We start from the raw sequence: 21481 nt of genomic DNA, 5'->3' as shown, positions 1-21481 counted from the left end.
TGAGCACAGTAACTTTTTTTTTTTTTTTTTTTTTTTTTTTTTTTTGCGGTATGCGGGCCTCTCACTGTTGTGGCCTCCCCCGTTGCGGAGCACAGGCTCCGGACGCGCAGGCTCCGGACACGCAGGCTCAGCGGCCATGGCTCACGGGCCCAGCCGCTCCGCGGCATATGGGATCCTCCCAGACCGGGGCACGAACCCGTATCCCCTGCATCGGCAGGCGGACTCTCAACCACTTGCGCCACCAGGGAGGCCCGAGCACAGTAACTTTAAATTAACTAATTTGATCCTCATAACCGTCCCATGAGGTAGATTTTGCATGTGAAGAAACAGAGCCTCAGAGAAGTCAAGTAGCCTGTCCAGAGTTTTATGACTCTGTGGTCACAATTAAAGTTGGGATCAGAGGAGGTGATACACAGAAATGCTGTCCTCTGTGCTGGTGAGAATACATCTAGAAGGATGTTCTTTGTTCTGGGGACCCCATGTGTCAAGAAGGGCTTTGTCAACAAAGCAGCTGACCCATGGAGGGTGCCAAGTCCTGACCTGTCACCTCAGAGACACCAACCGATTTGGTGCTGGAGAAATGCAGGCAGGAACCTGGGGGTCAAAATCAAGCATGACACCATCACAGCAAAAGAAAGGTGATACTGTTGTTGTGCTTTGTCATGTTAAATGGAACCATCGGTGAGAGATCCGAGTAGGCAGACTTTGATTCAATATACTAACAGCCCCCCAAACTGGAACTGTCCACACAGAGACAGGCTGCTTTGTGGGGAGGGAGGTAAGCTCTCTGGTCTTGCAGAGACAGATATCAGTAAAGGCTGCTGTAGAGGATGTGGTAGAGAGGATTCCTGCTTTAGGTAGGACACTGGACTTGATTCGACCCAAGATTCTACACCCAGCTTTCTTGACTCTGGGTGGGAGGGACATATCCGAACCGTTCAGGACACAGCATCCAGCGCACTGGAAATCACCTTTGGACACCAGGGTGAAGGTCAGGTGTAGCTGGAGGAGAGGCACAGACCATGGATATTTTGGCTGCCTCTCCTGAAGGTAACAGGAGCATTAGAACCTGAACATGAGTAAATGAGGGCCTATGGGAAGAGGAGGAAAGGCCCCCAGGTGCAAAAGGTGGCTGAGTGTTCAGTGAGTGCTTATTAAATGTCAAATAAATTTAACGAGCTATAGCTGCACCCATGTGTCTGCTGCTGGGTCAAAGCCAGAGCCTCTAGAAACCAGGGTAACTCTTTGAGTCCCCAGCTCCTGGGCTGTTGCCATCAGTTTCCTGGCAGGATTTCAGTGGCCCAGAGACAGTGGGCCTTGCCTGGAAGGACCTGCCTGTCCTGGTCATTGATACCTAAGAAGAAGGGAGATGTTAAATTATTTTTCCTGAAATACCTTCCTCAATAGCAAGTAGCCTGTGGTCCACTTTCCTTCTCTTGGAGACACATATTAGGCAATAACTGTGGTTTTAAGAACAAATCTTGAAATGTGGTGAAACCCCCAAACAGAAGGTGGAAGGAAAAGCTTCCTCAGGTTCGGTGCTTTCCCACCAGCCTTGTTGCCCACCCTGGGGCTCCCTCTCTTGGATTCTCCCTCTAGCCCTGGCTGGACACCCATGACCTCCATTCTTTCAGGGAAAAAGACAACCACCCATCGTCCTGGTCTACACCCCAAGCAAGCGGAGCAAAGTGTTTCTAGTGCCCATCAACCTTTCCTGGTAGATTTGCTCTAAGAAACTACCTGTCCTCAGCCTTTCACATCAACAGCTTCAACTGTGTGAAGCTCTGGGTAACTCATGTGTCCACCACATCCACCACTCCACATCCAGCCTTTCAGCTCCATTTCCATTCTGAGTTTTCTGACTGACTTCTAGGCCTTGCATATTTCACCCATGCATTCAAAGTCTAAAGCCACGTGTGCAAACTTCCCTAACAATAGGGTTTCCTTCCCAAAGTCCATCACCTGGTTAATAGGACCACTTAGTTCTGGAAGTCTTGGCATTGATTCGCATTCTTCTGGTCCTTCCTTCATTCCTCATCTTTAATTGCTCACCAAGTGCTGCCAGTTATTCCTCTGAAATTTCTTTTGCCTCTCCTGCTGTTGTCATTGTGATGCTGTGCTTAAAAACTGTTATCTTGTACCGTAATTACAGCAGCAACCTCAGAGCTGTTTTCTCTGCCTCCAGCCCCTTCCCCGCAACGATGCAAGGGAATGCTGCGGGCTGTCAGCAAAATGAACTCCCCATGCCTTGCTCTCGGTACATCCCTTCCCTGCTGCTGGCACAGTTGTTGGCTCTGTGTGTCCAATGGCAGCAATCCAGGTGCCTTTGATGGTAGTCAAGGCCCTCCCACTAGTGCATTAGCACTGTTCCGCCTCAGACCCCTCCTTCCTTCCACACTCAAGCTGACCACACTGTCCCAGCTCGCGCAATGGCAGGTCTCTCTCTCTGAGCTGTGCCTCGTGACACTTCAAGCTTCTCCCTCTTCAGTGAAGGACCACGTGACCTGTCCTTCTAGAACTCTGACCTTGAAGACTAGCATCCACGGTCCTCCGTCTTCTCTTGTTTCTGCAGCACTTACAGCTTGTTTCCGGGTGTGGGATCCTGATTCTAGACTCTCTGGCACTGCTCCCAGTTTGTTCACATCTCAGTGACCTGAGAACTCCACGAGCTCTGTTTTCCCTGTAGCTCCCACAGTCCCCGGCACAGGGCTAGTTGGGTGTCTGGTCAGCATTGAGAAAAAGAGGGGTGATCAACGTTCTGAGGCAGAGGACTGGATGAGGTCCCTCCCAGGAACCGGAGTTTATGTGCAGATCCCTAAACAGCTTCCCTCTTGTGCTTAGATATCTGGACCAAATTTACGTGAGTCATGAATCAGACAAAGTCTGCCTTGGATCCAGAATGGGGAATGAGGAGGCAGGTGTCCCCCTTTCCTATGGCTCCAGCAAACCTGCTGGGACACAAGATATCAACGACTGAAAACAACCTAATTTATGCACTAGCTTTCCGGACCCTACTGTGGGATTCTAGGAATCCTCCACCAGCAGGAGGGCACTGGGCTCTTCCTGGCACCCTGAAGCCTCCCTCATGGGACCCGCAAGCTGTCTGTGGTACTGATTTTGTACTTTCTGAATGCACAAGAGGGCTGAATGGCAGTATTCCATCTTCTTCTTCCACTTTTAATACCTAAATGTCACTTACTGTTTAGAACTGGCCCTTTACCAGCCCACACTATCCCGCCCTGAGACCCTGGCACTTGTAAACATGTCGAGCTGACTTTTTAGCTACACCCCACAATCTGCCAGCATCCCCCAAATTTATCCTAGCCTCTTCCCTTTTGAGAGCACACTAATCTCCTGCTACAGGATCTCCAACAATACCCAGGAGTTTCTTGTGCTTCAAGGACTGCTCCCTGCCATGCAGGAAGGCTCTGGATAATGGCGAAGTCATTCCTCCCCAAAGTTAATATCTTTAAAGCCTTGGTTCACGTTTAAGATTTTGCAGATCTCCTGGGACTATGGTCCTTTGAAGCTTTAACAGTCCAGGCTGTGACCCCACTCATAGCATAAATGGGTTTTGAGATCAAAGAATAAACGCATCTGCAAGTCAGATCTTTAATAGAGATTAGTAAACTAGAAGATCATAAAATTGAAGTTTTCTGGGCTTCCCTGGTGGCGCAGTGGTTGAGAGTCCGCCTGTCAATGCAGGGGATGCGGGTTCATGCCCCGGTCCGGGAAGATCCCACATGCCGCGGAGCGGCTGGGCCTGTGAGGCATGGCAGCTGAGCCTGTGCATCCGGAGCCTGTGCTCCGCAACGGGAGAGGCCACAATGGTGAGAGGCCTGCATACCGCAAAAATAAATAAATAAAAATTGAAGTTTTTCTTTTCTCTCTCTCGGCACCATCAATCAGTTTAGATCTGTACATACCACGTTTGTGCCAAAGGTATGTAACCTATGTTAAAAATGATGAAACTAATAAGAAACTATAAGATATTATAAATATTATAATATTAACACTAACAATGTGAAGCATTGGACAGAGCATTATAAAATGTCTTACATTATAGAGCTGTATTACATCTGATATTATTATAACTGCCATTAATAATATTTCCCCAACACTCACCATCTGAGAATATTTTCTGAGCCCTGTCTCTAAACGTTTGGCTGTGCCCGACTCCACAGCTGACTCGAATTCCTTGTTCACTGTCTGGTGATTCATTGCACTAAATACCATTTCCCTGATAATTAAAAACTGCTCACTGGCAAGTGGGAGCAGAAACAGGCTGATGCAGGATTTATGCAGAAACACAAAATGAGCCAAAAGACAAATGACCTGTTCTGCCTAGCTGAAGACATTTTATTTTTCCTCATCATCTTCTGGGACTAGCTGTGACGTGGGGAAGAGGTCTGGAGAGACGTGTCATCCCGAGATGAGGTGGACACAGGGAGAGCCATTAGTGCACGTGTTCCGCCAAATCACTCTTCAGACTTAGCACCTAGGGACCCTGCCCGCAGCCATTCCTAGACTGGTCCTATCTGACCCTCGTCAGAGGAAAAGCACTGAGTTTGAACCATTTGTTAGACTTCTGATTTCAGTTTTCCTTCTTCAGTCTAACAAAGGTATCTTCAATTTCAGGGAAAACAAGAACTGATTCCTACCCTGCATAGGTGCAGGATGTTCTAAATTGACATTGCATCGCCAGATCTAGGCTTCGTGCCACCTCCTTGGCTTCTTGTGAAAAGCTTCAGTGATGACCAAAGCCCCTGCCTGGCCCAGAACAGCAGTTGAGACATCATGTGTGCTCACACATGCACACATTTGTACACTCACACACATACACATACTCACATGTATACATACCCACATACACACTCATACACACACACTCCTTAATTCCACAAGCCAGTGCGGTAGCACAGCTGCCCGTGCATAAACCACACAGTGATTAGAATGTGAACTTTCTCCCATGCAGATGCCCTTGCTTGGACGCCACTGGCCTAAATGAATCCTGGCACCATCAAGAGATGGGCCTCTACCTTCTGGGAGTAGCTCCTTCCCAGAACTGATTGGGGCCAATATCTGTGGAGCTCATTAACTCGGAACCCTCTCTCATTCATCCTTACATATGTCTTTACTTGCAAACCATTCATTACAGCACATTCTAGGTTGTTTAATTAGCTTCCATGGAAGAGTTCCTGTAGGACAGCTTAGCATACATCGTTTAAAAGCCCTTAATGCAAGATAACAAGGTGGTATTTTTAAAGTAACTAATATAACCCTAAGCGGTTTACAGCCCCCCAATGCCCAGCCCCCATGCCCGCCCCCCCGGCTTCCTCTTCCTACCGCCCCAAACACTTCCTAGAACAACTTACTGATAATAATCACGAGCATATCAACTTGTGAGGCCACCCTGTACATCAGACACCGTGTTAGGCATGTCACTTGCAACACGGTCCTTAATATCACAGCCGCCCCAGGAGGAAGGTGTTCCCTCCTCCGTCAGCAGAGGAAAACAATGTCATACGAGATGTATGTGGTCTTGGCTCAGAACGCCTGGCCAGCGAGAGGCTTTGGGGTTCTGACCTCACCCCTGGATCCCAGCTTCTGGGCTCTGAGCCTTCTCTCATTTCAGCCCAGAACTGGGAAGAAGTCACAGGTTGTTGACACTGGCTTGCTGCCCCTGTGGCATTTTGAGTGGGTCTTTTGTGGTGACCTCGTCTCCTGAGCTCACCTCTCCAGTGCACACTAGCCAGCTTCCACCTGAAGCATCTGTGTTTCTTCACCTAAGCATCTCTCAGGCCCTGGAATCTCCCCGCCCACCTGCCCAGCAGGGCAGGCAGCCCTCAACCAATGACTGATGAGAGTCCTGTGGAGCTTCGCCAGCTCCCTCCACCCTAGGGTGGGCTGACTCTGAAGCCTATGGTCTCAGAGATTCCTAGGGGGTGGGGAGTTAAGCCTGTGTCAATTACTCACAGCCCCACGGCAGTAAGTGCCTTGAGAGCACACCCTTCACAGGCTGCCTTCCTCTCCTACCTGTCACACTTGCCTGCGGCTACTTCTTCGGATCACCTCCCAGATAAGCCACTAGCTTTCAAAACCTTGTCTCAAGTTGCTGCTTCTGGAGAAGCCCAAAGTGAGACCGCCTGGAGATACTGGTCTGGGTCGTTAGACTTTCTGTGTGGCTTCAATCCTTCTTGCACTTCACTTGTTCTCCAGACCAAAGGAGAAAGGGATGAGCCTCCAGCTCTGTCCCCTTTGTCCACTGTTATTAAAGTAAACTCTCCCTCTCCCTCTCCCTCTCTCTCTCTCCCCCTCTCTCCCTCCCTCCATCCCCCCAGGGATTAGAACATTCTATTATAAAGATGAGGATTTGCTTTGTCCAAAGTTCCATCAGCAGATTCCAAAGCCAATGTTGTCATCCCCAAGTTTTCAAAGAGCATTCTAGAGTGATGTCAACCACCCTAAAGCAAGCCACCTAGCATGCTTGGAGTGCTTTCATTTCATGACTGGGAATAACCCAGCTTTCAAAGCACCTGGCTCTCTCTGGCTTTCAAAACATATCCCCCTTTAATCGTTGGCTGCATCTTCCTTCTCCCTCTGGATTGTATTCTGGCCTGAACTGGTGATCAGGGCAACATTAACCTGGGCGAGCTGTAGCGTCACCAGAAGTTTTTTGGATGAAAGATGTCAAAACTAGACCATGTGCTCAGGGCCCGGACTCACTGAGAAGAAGCCACCGTGGCCGGGTGGGAAGTGTACGCTGAGAGGAGCTCAGCTCGGGGAACCTGAGATCCAGCCTCCACCGCGGGCATAGCACTTGGGCTTTTGCACACCTGCCTGCCCTGCTGACCTGCCTCTTCCACGAACCAGACAGCAGCGACGGGCAGGGAAAATGGCTGCTCTTCCCAAGGATGCGATGCCAGACCGTGCTGAGCAGCTTTCGAAGCTCAGCTCCCACCACATCATCGCCAGGAAAACCATCTCCATTCTTGCCTAATGACACATCCAGCACGGTGAAAAACGACATTGCGATGAATCCATTTGTTTTTGGGTTCCATTTCCTTTATTTTGTCCCCTCTCCTCCACTTTTTGAATGTATTTTTTCTGCAATGACGATTCTCTATTTTGTCCCCGTGCACACCTATTTATCTTGCCTCTGTAAACATCAGTGACAAAGTCCATATTCCTTTATGTATTTCTCATTCACCATTTTATTCACTTTTCATGCTTCACTGTGTCTGAAGGCATGGGGGTTCAAGCACCATTTTTCTTTCATTCCACCTCATTTTTTTCTATGTAGACTTTGCTCTTTCCTCTCCCAGTGTTTTCTATGCTTTTCTCTTCCCATTTTCTCTTCTGGTATACTGGCTTAGCACTCCTATCTTGAGGTTTTTCTAATAGCAATTTCTTTCTTTCTTTTTTAAATCCATCCTCATCCCTCTTCCAGCCCTGGACACAGCCGTCAGTTATAACCTTAACGGTGGCCTCCACTCAGGAAAGTTGTCAAGGTGATAATATTGATATCTGCCCTACCATTTTACCACCACTTTTCTGCTAATGCATTTGGTTGGCATCAATCAGCTTCTTTGCCTTCTGTGAGTGCCCGGTGTGGGAACTGGTCCCGATCTGTCATTTATAAGTAATCTGCTCCACATTTCATCAAGAGCTCAAAAACAGAAGAAAATACAGAGGAGAAGTAGAGAACAGAGAACCAGGCTAGCGTGGCACAGAGGGAAGGGAGATGGGGAGGCCCAGCCAGGAAAAGGGAGGCAGCCCTATGTGTAGGAGAGACACCCCCGCCCTGGTCATACCCTTACAGCTGGGGACATCAGCCAGTGCTTAATGACCGCCGTGTCCCCTTTGGGATGTTAACCCTGCTTATCTCCTCTAAAAAGGCTCCCCAGGGATGAAGATCTACATTGACCCCTTCACTTATGAGGACCCCAACGAAGCTGTCCGGGAGTTTGCCAAGGAGATTGATGTCTCTTTTGTGAAAATCGAAGAGGTCATCGGAGCAGGTATGGCTCTCCCCTCCCCTCCTTTCTGTTCTCTTGGTGTCCAGACAACCTCTTCCCACCGCTCTGGGTGTTCTCTACCATCTTTTTCCCCAGAAGATACGTCTAAGCCATCTACAGTGTGTGGCTAAGGATCGTTTGGGGAGCTTGTTCGTGGTGTCCAAGCTTATTTGGTATTGCAGAGAAGTCAACTCTAGTCTAAAAAGATCCAGAAATAGCTTTGGAAATGGACCACCAAATGCAGATAAAGAGAGAGAGATAGGGTAACCAATTGAGAAATATACATTTTTAGAAGCTGGACCTAGTATCCCCTTCACTGACTCTCATATCTCCATGGCTTTGGGCCAAGATTTCTTCCCACACTTTCAGTTCTCCTTTTCTGATGTCCATGGATTTGGAGGCAGACCATGATAAACCAAAGAGGGACCACTATTTCCAGAAGAAAGCTCACCCATAGCCATATTTTTAAACAAAAGATCTATGATATGGATGGTAATACAAGACAAATTTCTGTCCCAGAAACGTGTGCTCTCATCCATCTTCCTGCATTGGAATAGAAACCCAGCCTGGCAGAGAATTAACTGCCTGAGATGCTCTTAGGAAATTCTACCTAAAGACCGATCTAAAATTTTCATCTTCCTTTGATGGATCAGCAGTTGAGTCAGTTGGGCAATGGATCCAGCCTTACTGACGTAAATGTGTAAAATATCCCAAAATATCATTCCTTTGGAAGTAATCTCTTTACTGCCCCTCTGCTATCTTTTCTGAATCTTCTCAAAGATGTGTTTGCTTTGTGTCCTCTTTCCTACTTTTGTTTCTACAGCATTCTTTGTCTTCTTTAAATTGTATTAGCCACTATTCAATCTCTCTTCACTCATAGGTTGTATTCTTCTTTGTAGTTCCTATGTATGGAAGTGCTTTTTCTCATGTCAGTATTTGGAGAGCCATGGGGTTGCCTCTCCGAATAATATTTTAAACTCCATAAAATATGTTTAGTCAAAGTCTTCCAGACAGCCGCTCCATATATTATCTTTAGGGGGAAAGTCACACTCCTTCCATTCACTGCCTCTTTTAATGCACTGAGGGGTCAAAAAGCCATCTGTGAAATTGAAAGTCACATTTGAAACCTCGCCCCGTTAAGCCACCTCTCAAAGAGCTCCAACCTCATGGCATCCCTGTGGTGGGTGCTGGGACTCTCCCTGTCAGGACACACCACTCTCTTCCTACCAACCCCTCGTGTGTTCCAGCCGGCCGACCATAATCTGACCCACATGAGTCTATACGTATTTCCCATTGACTTTCATTAAATACTGAACCACGACTTTCACTTCTGTGCAGATAATTTTCTGTTCTCCCTTAGACACTGACAGACCTAAGGATCATGCCTTGGAAGGTTGGATCCCAGATAAACTTGATCACGCATAGGGGCTCAGACTTCTCCAGTAAACTTGAGTGTTGGGCAGGGTGAGAGGGCGTTCAGTCTGGCACCCTATTCCTCCATATTGTTCATTGCTGTTATGTCATGTGACAATGGTGCTAGTGATTTTAATGTTGTTATTTATGTCATGTGCTTAGAGCAATGTGTTCTGGACTGCATTTCATCCCAGAGAGCACATGTCAGCCCCCCTCCCGACTTTGTCAGGGGAGGAGTAAAGAGCCTTCTCACTTTATGACCCTGCTGGGGAGTGGCAACTTGGAGTGAGCTCACCAACTGCTGGATGCTGGGTAGCATTTGCTGATGCTGCCGTTCTTGTGCATTCTACTCAGAGAAGGCTCAGTCCCCGCCATGGCTCACCTGATCCTGGGGAGGGTGGATACATGTAGCAGTTTATAAGATGGCCAGCAGCTTGGGATAAAGACTTCTGCCCAGTGGCTGCTGACCGCCCTCTACCTGACACCCACCTGCTCACGATTCAGAAATCACAGAGCTAACCCCTGGGGATATGAGTTCACTATGTGTAACTTGACACAGTTTCAACAGGAGACACTCCTGGCTGGTGCCAACCTCTCCCCACTCTCCGGTTCTTTCTCTCTGTCACCACTCCTGCTTCTCCCACGCCCTGCCTCCCGGAGACTGACTTCACCTTGTGCTAAAAGAGCTGGTGTGAAGGTTGAGTTTAAAAAAAATTTTGTAAGGTAACATTTATGCAGTGTAATTGGCGATATTTTCCTTAGCCACGTGGCAGATTCGGCTCAGGGGACCAAATCTGGGCTGCAAAATGGTAACACAACATGAGAAGAAGAATCAGAAATCATTTCTCCTTCCTTCATTCTATTCCTTCCCTCCTTCCCTCAATAAGCTCTTATTGAATAATTTTTGCATGTGGGTGTGGAGAAGAACAGACACTCTCCTGTTCAGAGATTTGAAAGTCTTGTGGAGAAACAGGCCAGTAACATGCTCACTATTTCACACAACCCACAACACAGGTATGTGCAAAGGTTGTGACCTTTTTTTTTTTTTTTTACTTTAAAAAAAATTTATTTATTTATTTATTTATTTATGGCTGCATTGGGTCTTCGTTGCTACATGCGGGCTTTCTCTAGTTGCAGTGAGCGTCTTTGTAGCTACATGCGGGCTTTCACTAGTTGCAGCAAGCGGGGGCTACTCTTTGTTGCTGTGCAAGGGCTTCTCATTGCAGTGGCTTCTCTTGTTGCAGAGTACAAGAGGTGTGCAGGCTTCAGTAGTTGTGGCACACGGGCTTAGTTGCTCCGCCGCATGTGGGATCTTCCCGGACCAGGGCTCAAACCCGTGTCTCCTGCGTTGGCAGGAGGATTCTTAACTATTGCGCCACCTCATCAACATAGAGCAGTGTTTAGCTCCCTGTTCTGGGAGTGAGTTGGGGCATCAGGAAGACTTCACAAAGGAGATCACCTGTGGCCTGAGCTTTCAAGGATGGAAACTAGTAGAAAAAGTAAGTTTCTGTGAAACTCATGAGAGGATGAGACAGAAAAGGAAAATTAAATGACATAAGGAGGGGAATGACCATGACCTTCCAGCAGTGGTGTGCTGGAGCCAGCTTGCACTACTTCGCAGGAGCCAATTATGTGCATCTTTTTCCAGCCCTGTGTTCGGTGGCATCATGTTGGTAGTTTGACATTAGCCATGGGAGGCATATCTACACCATGAGAATTAGCAACTACTACAAATCAGGGGTCTTTGTTTCTTCGTTTTCTGGAGAGCTGGTAGTTGAATGCTTACCAGCACACTCTGGCCTTCCAGAAGGTGCAAGATAATTTCAAAGAGGTTGCAGACAAACTGGCCCATTCCTGCTGAGAATAGATCCAGAGGGGAGCGCTATGTTTGTTGCAGGAGGGATTGGGTTGAGAATTCAAAAGATCACAGCTTGTGACTGTGGTGGATTCTGGAAAACACACTCAGTGCCTAATAATTCCGGCTGATATGTTACTGTCTAACACAGATGCAGTCCCACTCCACGAGAGGAGGGGAGGAGACTGAGAGCTAAGACAAGGGACCAGAGAACTCGCAGCCCCGGAGGTGGGAGGAGGAGAGGCTTGATGGCCGGAGAAGAGTCAGGGAAGAGTCCCCTGAGGGCTTGGAGACTGTGGATGGGCTGACAGTGTGTGCAGCACATTCTGAGAACAAGGCTGAAAGGAGGCTGCTGGGGAGGGGTTTCCTGGAGGTAGGGATCAAGCATTAATTCTGGAATCAGGCTGAGGCTTGGCAATCCAGAGATTGCAGTATGGATTTTATCCTGTAGAAAATGGCGAGTGGGGTGCTTTCTGAGCAGGGTGGGTGGTAGGGGTGAGGGGGAGAAGAACCTGATGAACCTGTGTTTCGATTGGAGTGGAAGGGGTGCTGAGAAAGGGTAGGTAAGGACTCAGAGGCATGCAGACCAGTTCTGGGGCTTGGAAACGTGGAGAAGTTTTGAGATGGCCGATGCTGGGATCAAGGGCGGTAAGGAAGGCTGCTCTGCAGTGAGTAAACTCATCTAAACCAGGATGTACCCACACATGGCGAATGGAGTGACCAGTGGGCTTGGTGGCCGGAGTTGATGGGGAGACACGGCATGGAGGTTGTGGCCAGAGGCGAGGGCCATCAGGTTAAACACCTTGAAGGGAGAGGGGGGCTGCCTGGCCCCCAGGGTGTGGGACTGGAGGTTGTGCTTGCGAGTAAAGGCCAATAGAGTAAAATCTAAAAACTATAAGGTTGAAGAATGGCACCAACCTCCAAAGTTTCCTCTACAGTTGTTGAGGATATTGAACAAAGGAATAAATAACAAATCACTGTGAGCTGGGTGTGACACCAATCAAGAGGACTGGATTACATTTGACCCTTGAACAGCATGGGGTTAAGTGCATCGACCCCCACGAGCTGTTGAAAATCCACGTGTATAACTTGACAGACAGCCCTCTGTATCCATGGGTCCACATCCCTGGAATCAACCAGCTGTGGATAATGTAGTACTGTAGTACCTATTTATTGAAAAATATTCTGCATATAAGTGGACCTGTGCAGTTCAAACCCATGTTGCTCAAGGGCCAACTGTATAATTAGCTCATTAATCATTATGTAATTATTTGTTTAGTGACCCTCTTTTATCACCATGCTCAAAGTTCCATGGGAGTGATGAAACTTAAGTACTTCTGTGAGTCTCATGCTTGGCCTGGTGTGGCACTCAGGTCCTCAGTTAAATATTTGTTGTGTACGGTTGAATGTCTTTGGGGGGAAACCATAACAGGGATAAGAATTTGGAGAACTGGGTGGAGCTTGGGAGAATGCAGAGAGACTAGAGAGAGGTGGAGTGAGGTTGTGAGTCATTCAGTGCTCTGAAAGGAGCCTAGTGGAATGGGGAAGGCTGATCCTTCCTCTTTTCCCTGCAGATGATGGGAATGATTGAAGCCCCTTTAGAGGGGGCAGACGGCCATCTGATATCTTTGGAGAATGTCAGCTTTTTACAACCATGCATCTGACTCATAGGAGTCACTCACAGGTCAGCTTCAATTGACCTATGGAGCTCTGATCCAATGCTTAATTCTGATCGGTTTGATCTGTAGACATGCCCAGAGCATAAAGCATAGCTGCCATGTCTAATTGGGCTCTACAGCATGAATGGTGCTCCTGGGTCATGCAGTGTGCAACCTACATAACTGTATGCAGCAGCCCTGAGCATGACACATGCATGAAAATATAGGTAGAGGTGTCACCATAAGGGGTCACCCAAGGGGAGACATGCCAGTTGTATTTTAATTAATAAACACATCCTCCCCGGACTCAGCAGCTGCTGATCCAGCATGTCCATGGATGGCTTACTGTGAAGGAGAAAGAGGCTTGAGGTGAGAGGGCTGGGTAAGGAGAGCTGGGGAGAGGGAATCTGTGATGTATGTGGATGAAATGGGGTCAGCAAGGCCCACCATTTCTCTTTGAAGAAGAGGACGTGTTTCTTGGGGATGATTTGGTAGAAAGTCACCTGCCAGCCTGACTCTCTTGGGCTCACTCAGAGAGAGGATGGGCAGGATGAGGGTAGCCTCATACTGGATAAGAGTCACAGCAGGAAGGGTTTCCAGAGGAGCCAATCAAATACATATTGCCTGTAAGTATGATTACTATAACTGGCATGCACGCAACATGTACATACTTGACGAGCATTGTCTCATTCAACTCTCATAATGGCCCTGTTAGCCCTGTGTGTTAGTGTGTGTGTGTGTGTGTGTGTGCACATCTGTGTGCAGGCATGCATTTGTAGGCTGGTAAGGATATCCACATTCAGTGAACAGCTTGCCAAAGGCCATGCTACTGGTTGGACTGAGTTAACGGTAGAGCAAAAACTGAAACTCAGATAAGGTTGATCTTAGTCTGGTGAAAGTAACTCCCACACTACCTGCCACTTTTGTCACTGTTCTGGAAAATGGCAGCTAAGTATAGAGACATTGTTTCTGATGGCAAACTCTAGCTAGCAGTTTGGAATACCCAAGCCTCTTGGCTAGAATTCAGTATGCCCATATGCTGGTGCCACAAAGATGCCCTGGGGAGAGCATGTTCTTCCTAGAATACCCTTGTCCCATCCTCTGGTCCTCCTATTCTAGTATGATCAGTTATTTCCTTAAGAAGGATAACAATGAGGGCCAAGATATTCAGCATTTTTTATTATATGTGCTTGCTTATATTAAGAAAATAAGTAATATCTAGGTATGTGGTTGTCTAATGATGACAAGAAGCTATGAGAAAAGAGAAAACTAGGTTTACTCTCACCATCTAGGTATTAGGTATTGTGGGCACCGTGGCTATTAATTAGATTCCATCTCATTTGCCAACCCCAGTAGCCTGGTAATGGGTACCTGGGGAACTCTGCTGAGGAGAAATAGGGTTGTGATCAATTAGTAATGTCTGTCCTGGGTGCACGGACAGGAGGTGATGGAATGCCTGCCATGGTTTTACTATCCCTGGTTTAGCCATAACCTATCTTGCACAGGACAGTGTGAAAACTTGCTGGAAATCATACTTTAAAAACCTAGTTTAAATTAATTCTTTAAAAGTTTCTTTTCCGGTGGAAGCTTGAACTAGTAGTAAGAAGCTCTGCTTTCCTTTTTCCCTCACTAAAGCAGTTTGTGACTTCACAATGCTGCTAAAAAAAAAGAAGAAAAAAAAAAGACTGCAATTGTGTGCAGATCCACACTGCACATACCCAACAGCTAGTGCTTGAAATGCCTGCTGGCAGGTTGGATGTTTCATTTTCAAAAATTGAAAATTCTTTCCTTCTAATTTTACATATAATAGTTGAGGCATTTAATGCTGCTGAGCCACTTTTCCTCTCTTCTTCACTTTGTCAAGGAGCTGAAACTTGTAGGGAATAATTTCAGCAGCTGTCTGTGAGGGCAGTGACAGGAACTGGCAAAATGACACTCAGCTGACAGCCCTGAGGGCCATGGTTCTCAAACCGGAGCCAGGCATCAGAATCACCTGGAGGCAAGTTGAAACCCAAGTCACGGGGCCCTATACTAAACTTCTGATCCAGTTGGGTATAAATGGGGCTTGAAAATATGCATTTTCTAACAAGTTTCCAGGTGATGCTGATGCTGTTGGACAGGAGCCACACTTTGAGAACAACTGCTAAGAATCACTGGCACTAAACTGGCATGAAGCTGGAGCTACTTTAGTGCCAGTCCTAGCCAAGAGGTTGTTCAGCTGTAGGAGAGGGTCCAAGGTCAGCTGCAAAGGTGTGTGCCAGTCACAGTCCAGCCAGACCAAAGTTAGGTTGGCTGCAATTACTATCAGTCAACGAGCTGTACAGAAAGAACCAACCATAACCACTACCCAGTCATTTCCTGTAAGTATCTATTTTAACTATAACGCTGGGGAGTTCCCTGGTGGTCCAGTGGTTAGGACTCAGTGCTTTTACTGCTGTGGCCAGGGTTCAATCCCCGGTTGGGGAACTAAGATCCTGCAAGCCTCACGGTGCAGCCAAAATAAAAATAAATAAATACAATACTAATGCTTCATTTGTTGAAAATATTTTTTAGGCATTAAGAATTTTTCTTAAAAAGATGAAAAATGGATGGCCATGTTTCGGCGCTCATATGAAAGGAAGCTCTATAGAGTTCAGATCATGGCAAATCGAAGCACCACAGACCTCAAGTTCTGGCCCTAATGACAGGAAAGGTGTCCAAAAAGCAAAAATAGTTCCCTGAGCAAAGTATGAGAACCTGAAGTCAAAGATCACAGGTGACAGCACTCAGACTGCAAGTGACACAGGGTCTTGGTTTTCTGTTTGCTACTAAAAAGGGCCCATCGACTCCCACTACCTAGGAGTCTGTGGCGGTGCTAGGGGGCCAGAGGCCCCAGACTTTAACACCCCGGGCTTACCTGAAGACACCCTCCATGCCCAGATACCTGGCAGGGGGACTTACCAGCACCCCTGGCAAGATGCTCTGCTGTGTCTTGGATCAGCCTCCTTCAAGTCCCGCTAGGCTGCAGAAACCTACGTTTGCTACCTTTTCTCTTCCACTACCCATCCCCACTCCCTACCCCATGACCCTACCCTCACTTCCCACCCGACTCTCTACCCCTGGATTGTCTTTTTAAAATCACTACCCACCTGTGTCTCCAACAGTGTGTAGTTTACAAAGCACTTTTTCAGAGACCCCACGCCCTGTTAGGAAGGCCCCACAGTTGATCAGTTCCTTTTGTCCAACAGAGCTGAGAAAGCTGAGGCTGAACAAGTGAAGCACCCTGCCCCAAGTCCAGTGAGCGGAGAAGGAAGGGAGGATGGTGTAGCCTCAAGCTTCTTCCTCCAGAGTTTCTTCCTCTGGCCAGAGTTTGCCCCAGCTGCAATGAGGGCCACTTAATTACAGGGTGGAGCACAGCCTCCGAGTAAGGACTGTGGATTAAGTGACTTCCTTGGCAGTTGGTGGTTTGAAAATCTCCGGGCTTGGGGATTATGAAGTCATTTCTTTGTCAGACACAGAAAAAGAGCTATTTTTACAGAATCATCATCCTTTAAACCACTGCTTTCCAGTGATTATAGAGCAGATTTCCAAGAGCAGTAACGATACAGAACCCATCTCTCCCTACCCAAGGAGAGAACTTTCTTTTTTAAAAAGACTTTATTTTTTAGAGCAGTTTTAGGTTCACAGCAAAACTGAGTGGAAGGTATAGAGATTTCCCATATACGCCCTGCCCCACACATGCATAGCCTCCTCCATTATCAACATCACCCAGCAGAGCAGTACATTGGTTACAACTGATAAACCTACACTGATACATCATTATCACCCAAGGTCCATAGTGAAGGTTCACTCTTGATGTTGTACATTCTGTGGATTTGAACAAATGTATAATGACGTGTATCCACCATTTGATTTCATATAGAGTAATTTCACTGCCCTAAAAATCCTCTCAGGAGAGCACATTTTTATTTATAATTTCAAAAAACTATATGATGAGACCCCTACAGAGGATATAATTTAGAGCTAAAGTATTAGGAACACTGCACCTGAAGACCAGTCAGCCACAAAGATTAAACAATGGCATGACATTTGTCAACTAGGAAATGAATTTACGTAGCCCACACTGTTCCATACAGATAGGACTTTGCAAAGCCACACCTTCACTCATTTCTTCCTTCCTTCTCTTCTTTCTCTCCGCTCACAGCTACAAAGCCCACACTATGTGTCAAGCCCTGTGCAGTGAAAGGCAGCTTGTAGGCAAGCATTGCTTTCAAATGAATTCAAATGTAGGGATGAATTCCAGGTACTCCAGGGCCTTTAGCAGTTCCCTAATCCGCTTGAAATACGCTTGGGTGGTTTAGACCCCTGGCTCTCAACGTTGGCTGTTCCTCAGAACCACCTGGGCAGCTAGGCCTGGCTTCATGGGACCTGTGTGGTCGCACGGAGCCCCACGCTCAGCAGCGCCCACACTTAGTTTAATGCTCTGTTGTCACAGTGTTGAAATTCTTAATAAATTTTGAACAGGGGGTGCTGCATTTTCATTTTGTACCAGGCCCTGCAAATTACGTAGCTGCTCCTGCGAGCAGCTTTTAACTATGTCCGTGCCCAGGCTGCACCCAGACCAACTAAACAGAATTCCTGGAGGTGGGACCCAGGCCTCTGTGCTTTGTAAGCTTCCCAGGGGATTGCAGTGGGCAGCCAACTTTGGGAACGCTGGCATATAACAGAAGTCCTCAACTGGGGAGTTTATGTGCATGTTGTGGGGAATAGCAGATTCACCTGGGGCACTTTTACACACTCCCCAGACTGATGTGTAGAAATTCATAAATATCCTGATTCCTAAATGTTCTGGTCTCATCTGACTAGCCGGGCAGGAACTTTCCATGAATACGATATTTGTCTATAAGGTAGTCCTGATACCAACCAGGGTTCCTGGCCTTCCCCAATCAATAAAAATTGACTGGAGGCCAGACAAGAAATTCAGGCAAGGCTTTACTGTGACCCCTGCTACAGCAGAGTGGAGTGAGAACAAACAACAGTTTCCCTGCTTGCTAGCTCCCTCAGGAGGGGCGAGCTTGTTTCTTATATGGTGTGTGTGCAGGGGTCAGTCTGGAGGGGTGGCTTAGGTGTTTTGCCCACCCCTTAGGAGGTGTGGTGCACAGGGGGCATGCGCGGTGCCCTGCTTTTGCTCCTGACTCCTTGCTCTCGCTCTGGGCTCTGCAAAAGTGGCAGTTGGGTTTTTTTGGTCTCTTTGCATTTTTGTCCATAATTTTGCACATGCATGCAGTTATTTTTAGTCCCATGTAGTTTCCTTGTATTTTGTTGCTTGAGGAGAGGTGTGTCCAGGTGCAAGCACTGCAGCACTGCAGCAAAGGGTCCCAGATCCCAGCCTGTCTCAGTCACACTGTGTTTGCTGTTCCCTGGTTCCTGAGTCACTATAACAGTAACTGCATATGAATGGTTAGGACTTGCACAGTTGGAGCACAGTGGTCCCTGCGTTGTGACTTCACATCCACCCAGCTCTCTTCCCTGTGGCACTGCTAACCGAACACACCTTCTGAGAGGCGGTATGGCAGGAAAAGGGACAGGCCCGGGGAGTATCCCTGGTTCTGCCTCACAGACCTGGGGTCTGAGGCATGTTTCCTTCATGCCTCAGTTTCCTTATTAGTAAAGTGGGCATGAGAATACCCAGCTCATGAAGGTGCTGTGAGGATTAAGACATGCAAAGAGCCCAGCACGGTACCTGGCACAGAGCAGGTAGTCAAGACATCTTGGTGTACTATCTCCCCCAAGAAGAAATATTAGCACACCTTCCCCTCACTCTCAACCGTGTCTTTTTACTAAAAGAAAATAGAACTCATTAGTATGACAACAGGGAAGAAATACTGATATTCTTCAGTTAGTCTACTTATTAAATATGCAAGCTGTATTCATTCAGCTCATAGTTATTGGATAACAACTAGGTGGAGGTGTCAGAGAGATGGATTCCATATATCTCTATACACAGACACATATATATACATACAAAAATATATAGAGACACATCCATATATACAATATATGCACACATGCATACAGACACATACATATATGCATGTATATACACAAGTATGTATACATACATACATATACATACTCTACACAAATATATATACATAGAGAAGCACACATATATGACAGGTGGTTGTTATTCAGTACTTTTCATTTTACTCATTTGAACTGCAAAGACAATGCTTATTGTTACAATTTAAACATAAAAGTAACTAAAGTTTACTAATCCATACTTCCCCACTGCTATTCCCACCATTCTAGTGTAACCAATTTTTAAAATAATTTGAAGTTGAAAGTAAATTTGCTATGAATTTTTTCCATAATGTTTTTTTTTTGGCATTCACCACCCCGCTATGGGCATATTCTACAGACCACATTCTATTAATATAACTTTCTCTTCTTTTCTGCTTCACTTAGCAATGTAATGCAGACATTTTTGAAGCCAATACATCTCACTCATCTATTAGTTTTCAGTAGCTCAGAGCAGTCTGCAGGATGGCTGTCCCTTTCTAGCCATCCCCCTGGTTATGGTCATATGGTGTTTGGCTGTTGAAGGAGATGCTGCCATAAACAGTCTTTTGTAAAGAGACTGTAAATACTGGTACTTCCACTTCTTTTGGAGCCTCCAGCAGCTTGTAACCCAAGAATGAGCAAAAGCCAAACAAATAATAATAAATAAGATACCCCAACTTTTACTGGCATACCTACCACGTACCAGACACTGCAGTGGTGTGTACAAGTTACAGACATGAATGAGGATTGGTCTGACCTCAAACAGTTGTGATCTCATGTCAAAACCAGTATTACACATGCTGTCTATCTTAGGTCCATGCTGAAACCTTCCTAATGGTGCTTAAGCCAACCTCTCCTCCAGCCTTAGATTCTAACAAGTTCCATAGACTCTGGAGCAGTTGTGCATCCAAAGGCCTTTCATGCAGCTTCCTTCCAACCTATGCAACAGAAAATACAAGAAGTTCCCCACTAAATCACAGATGTTAACTTGCTTTTCTAATTCGGCCAGTACCGTATCTGATGGCTCACAGTTTGCTCCGTCATCGCCTTCCAGAAGCTGAAAGTGAGAAAGAAAGTTTTCCCAGCAGAAAGCTATGTTTCTCCTATCAGGCCTTTGACACCCGTTTCTGCGATGCACTTACAAGTAGATTCTAAATTGCTTCACATGAAAGAACTGAAGTTACAAAACCAAGTTAAATCATAACTTTTGAAAGCACGTTGAATAGGATTCAACAGATTTTTTAAGCAGCTGTGAAATAGTGTCACCAGAATTGTTTTTACTCTTGGAGATTTTACTACAAAAATGTTGAAATGCTGTGGCACCCATGGAGGTGTGCGGCTCGTGTCTGCTTGAAAAAGCCACTTGCTCTTCAGCTGCCAGGAGTGCAGGTAGCTGCCAGCCTCCTGCTGCAGCGCCTTCAAGATCTGCCTCGGCTTTCTCGCAGGGACCCAGCTCTTTCTGGCAGCACTAGTCAGTGACTGAGCATGGTGGGACGCTAGGGCCTGGGCCTTTCTGGAACGGGCACTCTTTATTCTGAAGCTCCTCGTTGGATTAGATGAGACTGTCAGGTCTGCATCAACCAGGTCTGCACTGCAATCTGGGCCTCTCCTTGCCCACTCCTGCTTCCTCCTTCTTTTCATAAAGTCAGGTCTGCACCACGATCTGGGACTCTAGCAATCCTACTTCTCTCCCGTTTATCCTGCACAGAGTCTGCTAACTTACCTTCCTTACTCCTCAGTTTCTGTTTTCTGAGGGACCCAATAGACACAAACACTTTCAGGGCAATGTAGGAACATAAACGCTCTACATCTCATTCAGAGGACTAAAGTACCTGAACGTATCCCATAACCCCTGGACATTCTTGCACTAGGCTCTGCTAAAAATGAATTATGATTCTGCCACAGTGAAACTGACCATTTCATTTCAATTGTTCAGCTGGGATACAAATGAAACACCAAACCTGAGGAAAAACAAACCCATATAGAGTCTGAAATTTCACTTTAGTTACCCAAGCTGAGATCCGAGGTAAAGAACATATCTGGGTGTTCCTTCCGTGTTTGCCATGAACTGCTTGGCTCTGGGACGTCACCATTACCATGAGAGGACACTATTTCCTTTCTGCCACCTTCATCACCGTTCCACTTGGGGCACCCTTGTTCTTGATAAGCTGCCCCCACCGCCATGGTTCCACAGACAGAAGGAAGTGAGTAGTAATTGCGTTCTTGTTGCAGGAGAGTTTGGAGAGGTGTACAAGGGGCGTTTGAAACTTCCAGGCAAGAGGGAAATCAATGTGGCCATCAAGACACTGAAGGCTGGGTACTCGGAGAAGCAGCGACGGGACTTTCTGAGCGAGGCGAGCATCATGGGCCAGTTCGACCATCCCAACATCATTCGCCTGGAGGGCGTGGTCACCAAGAGCCGGCCGGTCATGATCATCACGGAGTTCATGGAGAATGGCGCCTTGGATTCTTTCCTCAGGGTAAGAGCAGCTCAG

General features: G+C 46.9%; 1 protein-coding gene and 1 non-coding gene across 2 annotated transcripts in view; both read left to right on the top strand.

Moving 5' to 3' along the window:
- EPHB1 (EPH receptor B1) overlaps positions 1 to 21481 on the top strand; it is a 298646-nt gene that overhangs the window by 225051 nt on the left and 52114 nt on the right. Inside the window, exons 10-11 of the mRNA XM_060098903.1 lie at positions 7899 to 8021; positions 21219 to 21466. Coding sequence (XP_059954886.1) covers positions 7899 to 8021; positions 21219 to 21466 — 371 coding nt within the window. The remainder of the gene's footprint in view (positions 1 to 7898; positions 8022 to 21218; positions 21467 to 21481) is intronic.
- Positions 15339 to 15410, top strand: TRNAK-UUU (transfer RNA lysine (anticodon UUU)). Its single transcript has one exon. It is a non-coding gene; the product is annotated as a tRNA-Lys (tRNA).

Source organism: Mesoplodon densirostris, chromosome 5 (assembly GCF_025265405.1).
Source record: "Mesoplodon densirostris isolate mMesDen1 chromosome 5, mMesDen1 primary haplotype, whole genome shotgun sequence".
Lineage (NCBI taxonomy): Eukaryota > Metazoa > Chordata > Mammalia > Artiodactyla > Ziphiidae > Mesoplodon > Mesoplodon densirostris.
This window is presented reverse-complemented; position numbering and strand designations above follow the sequence as displayed.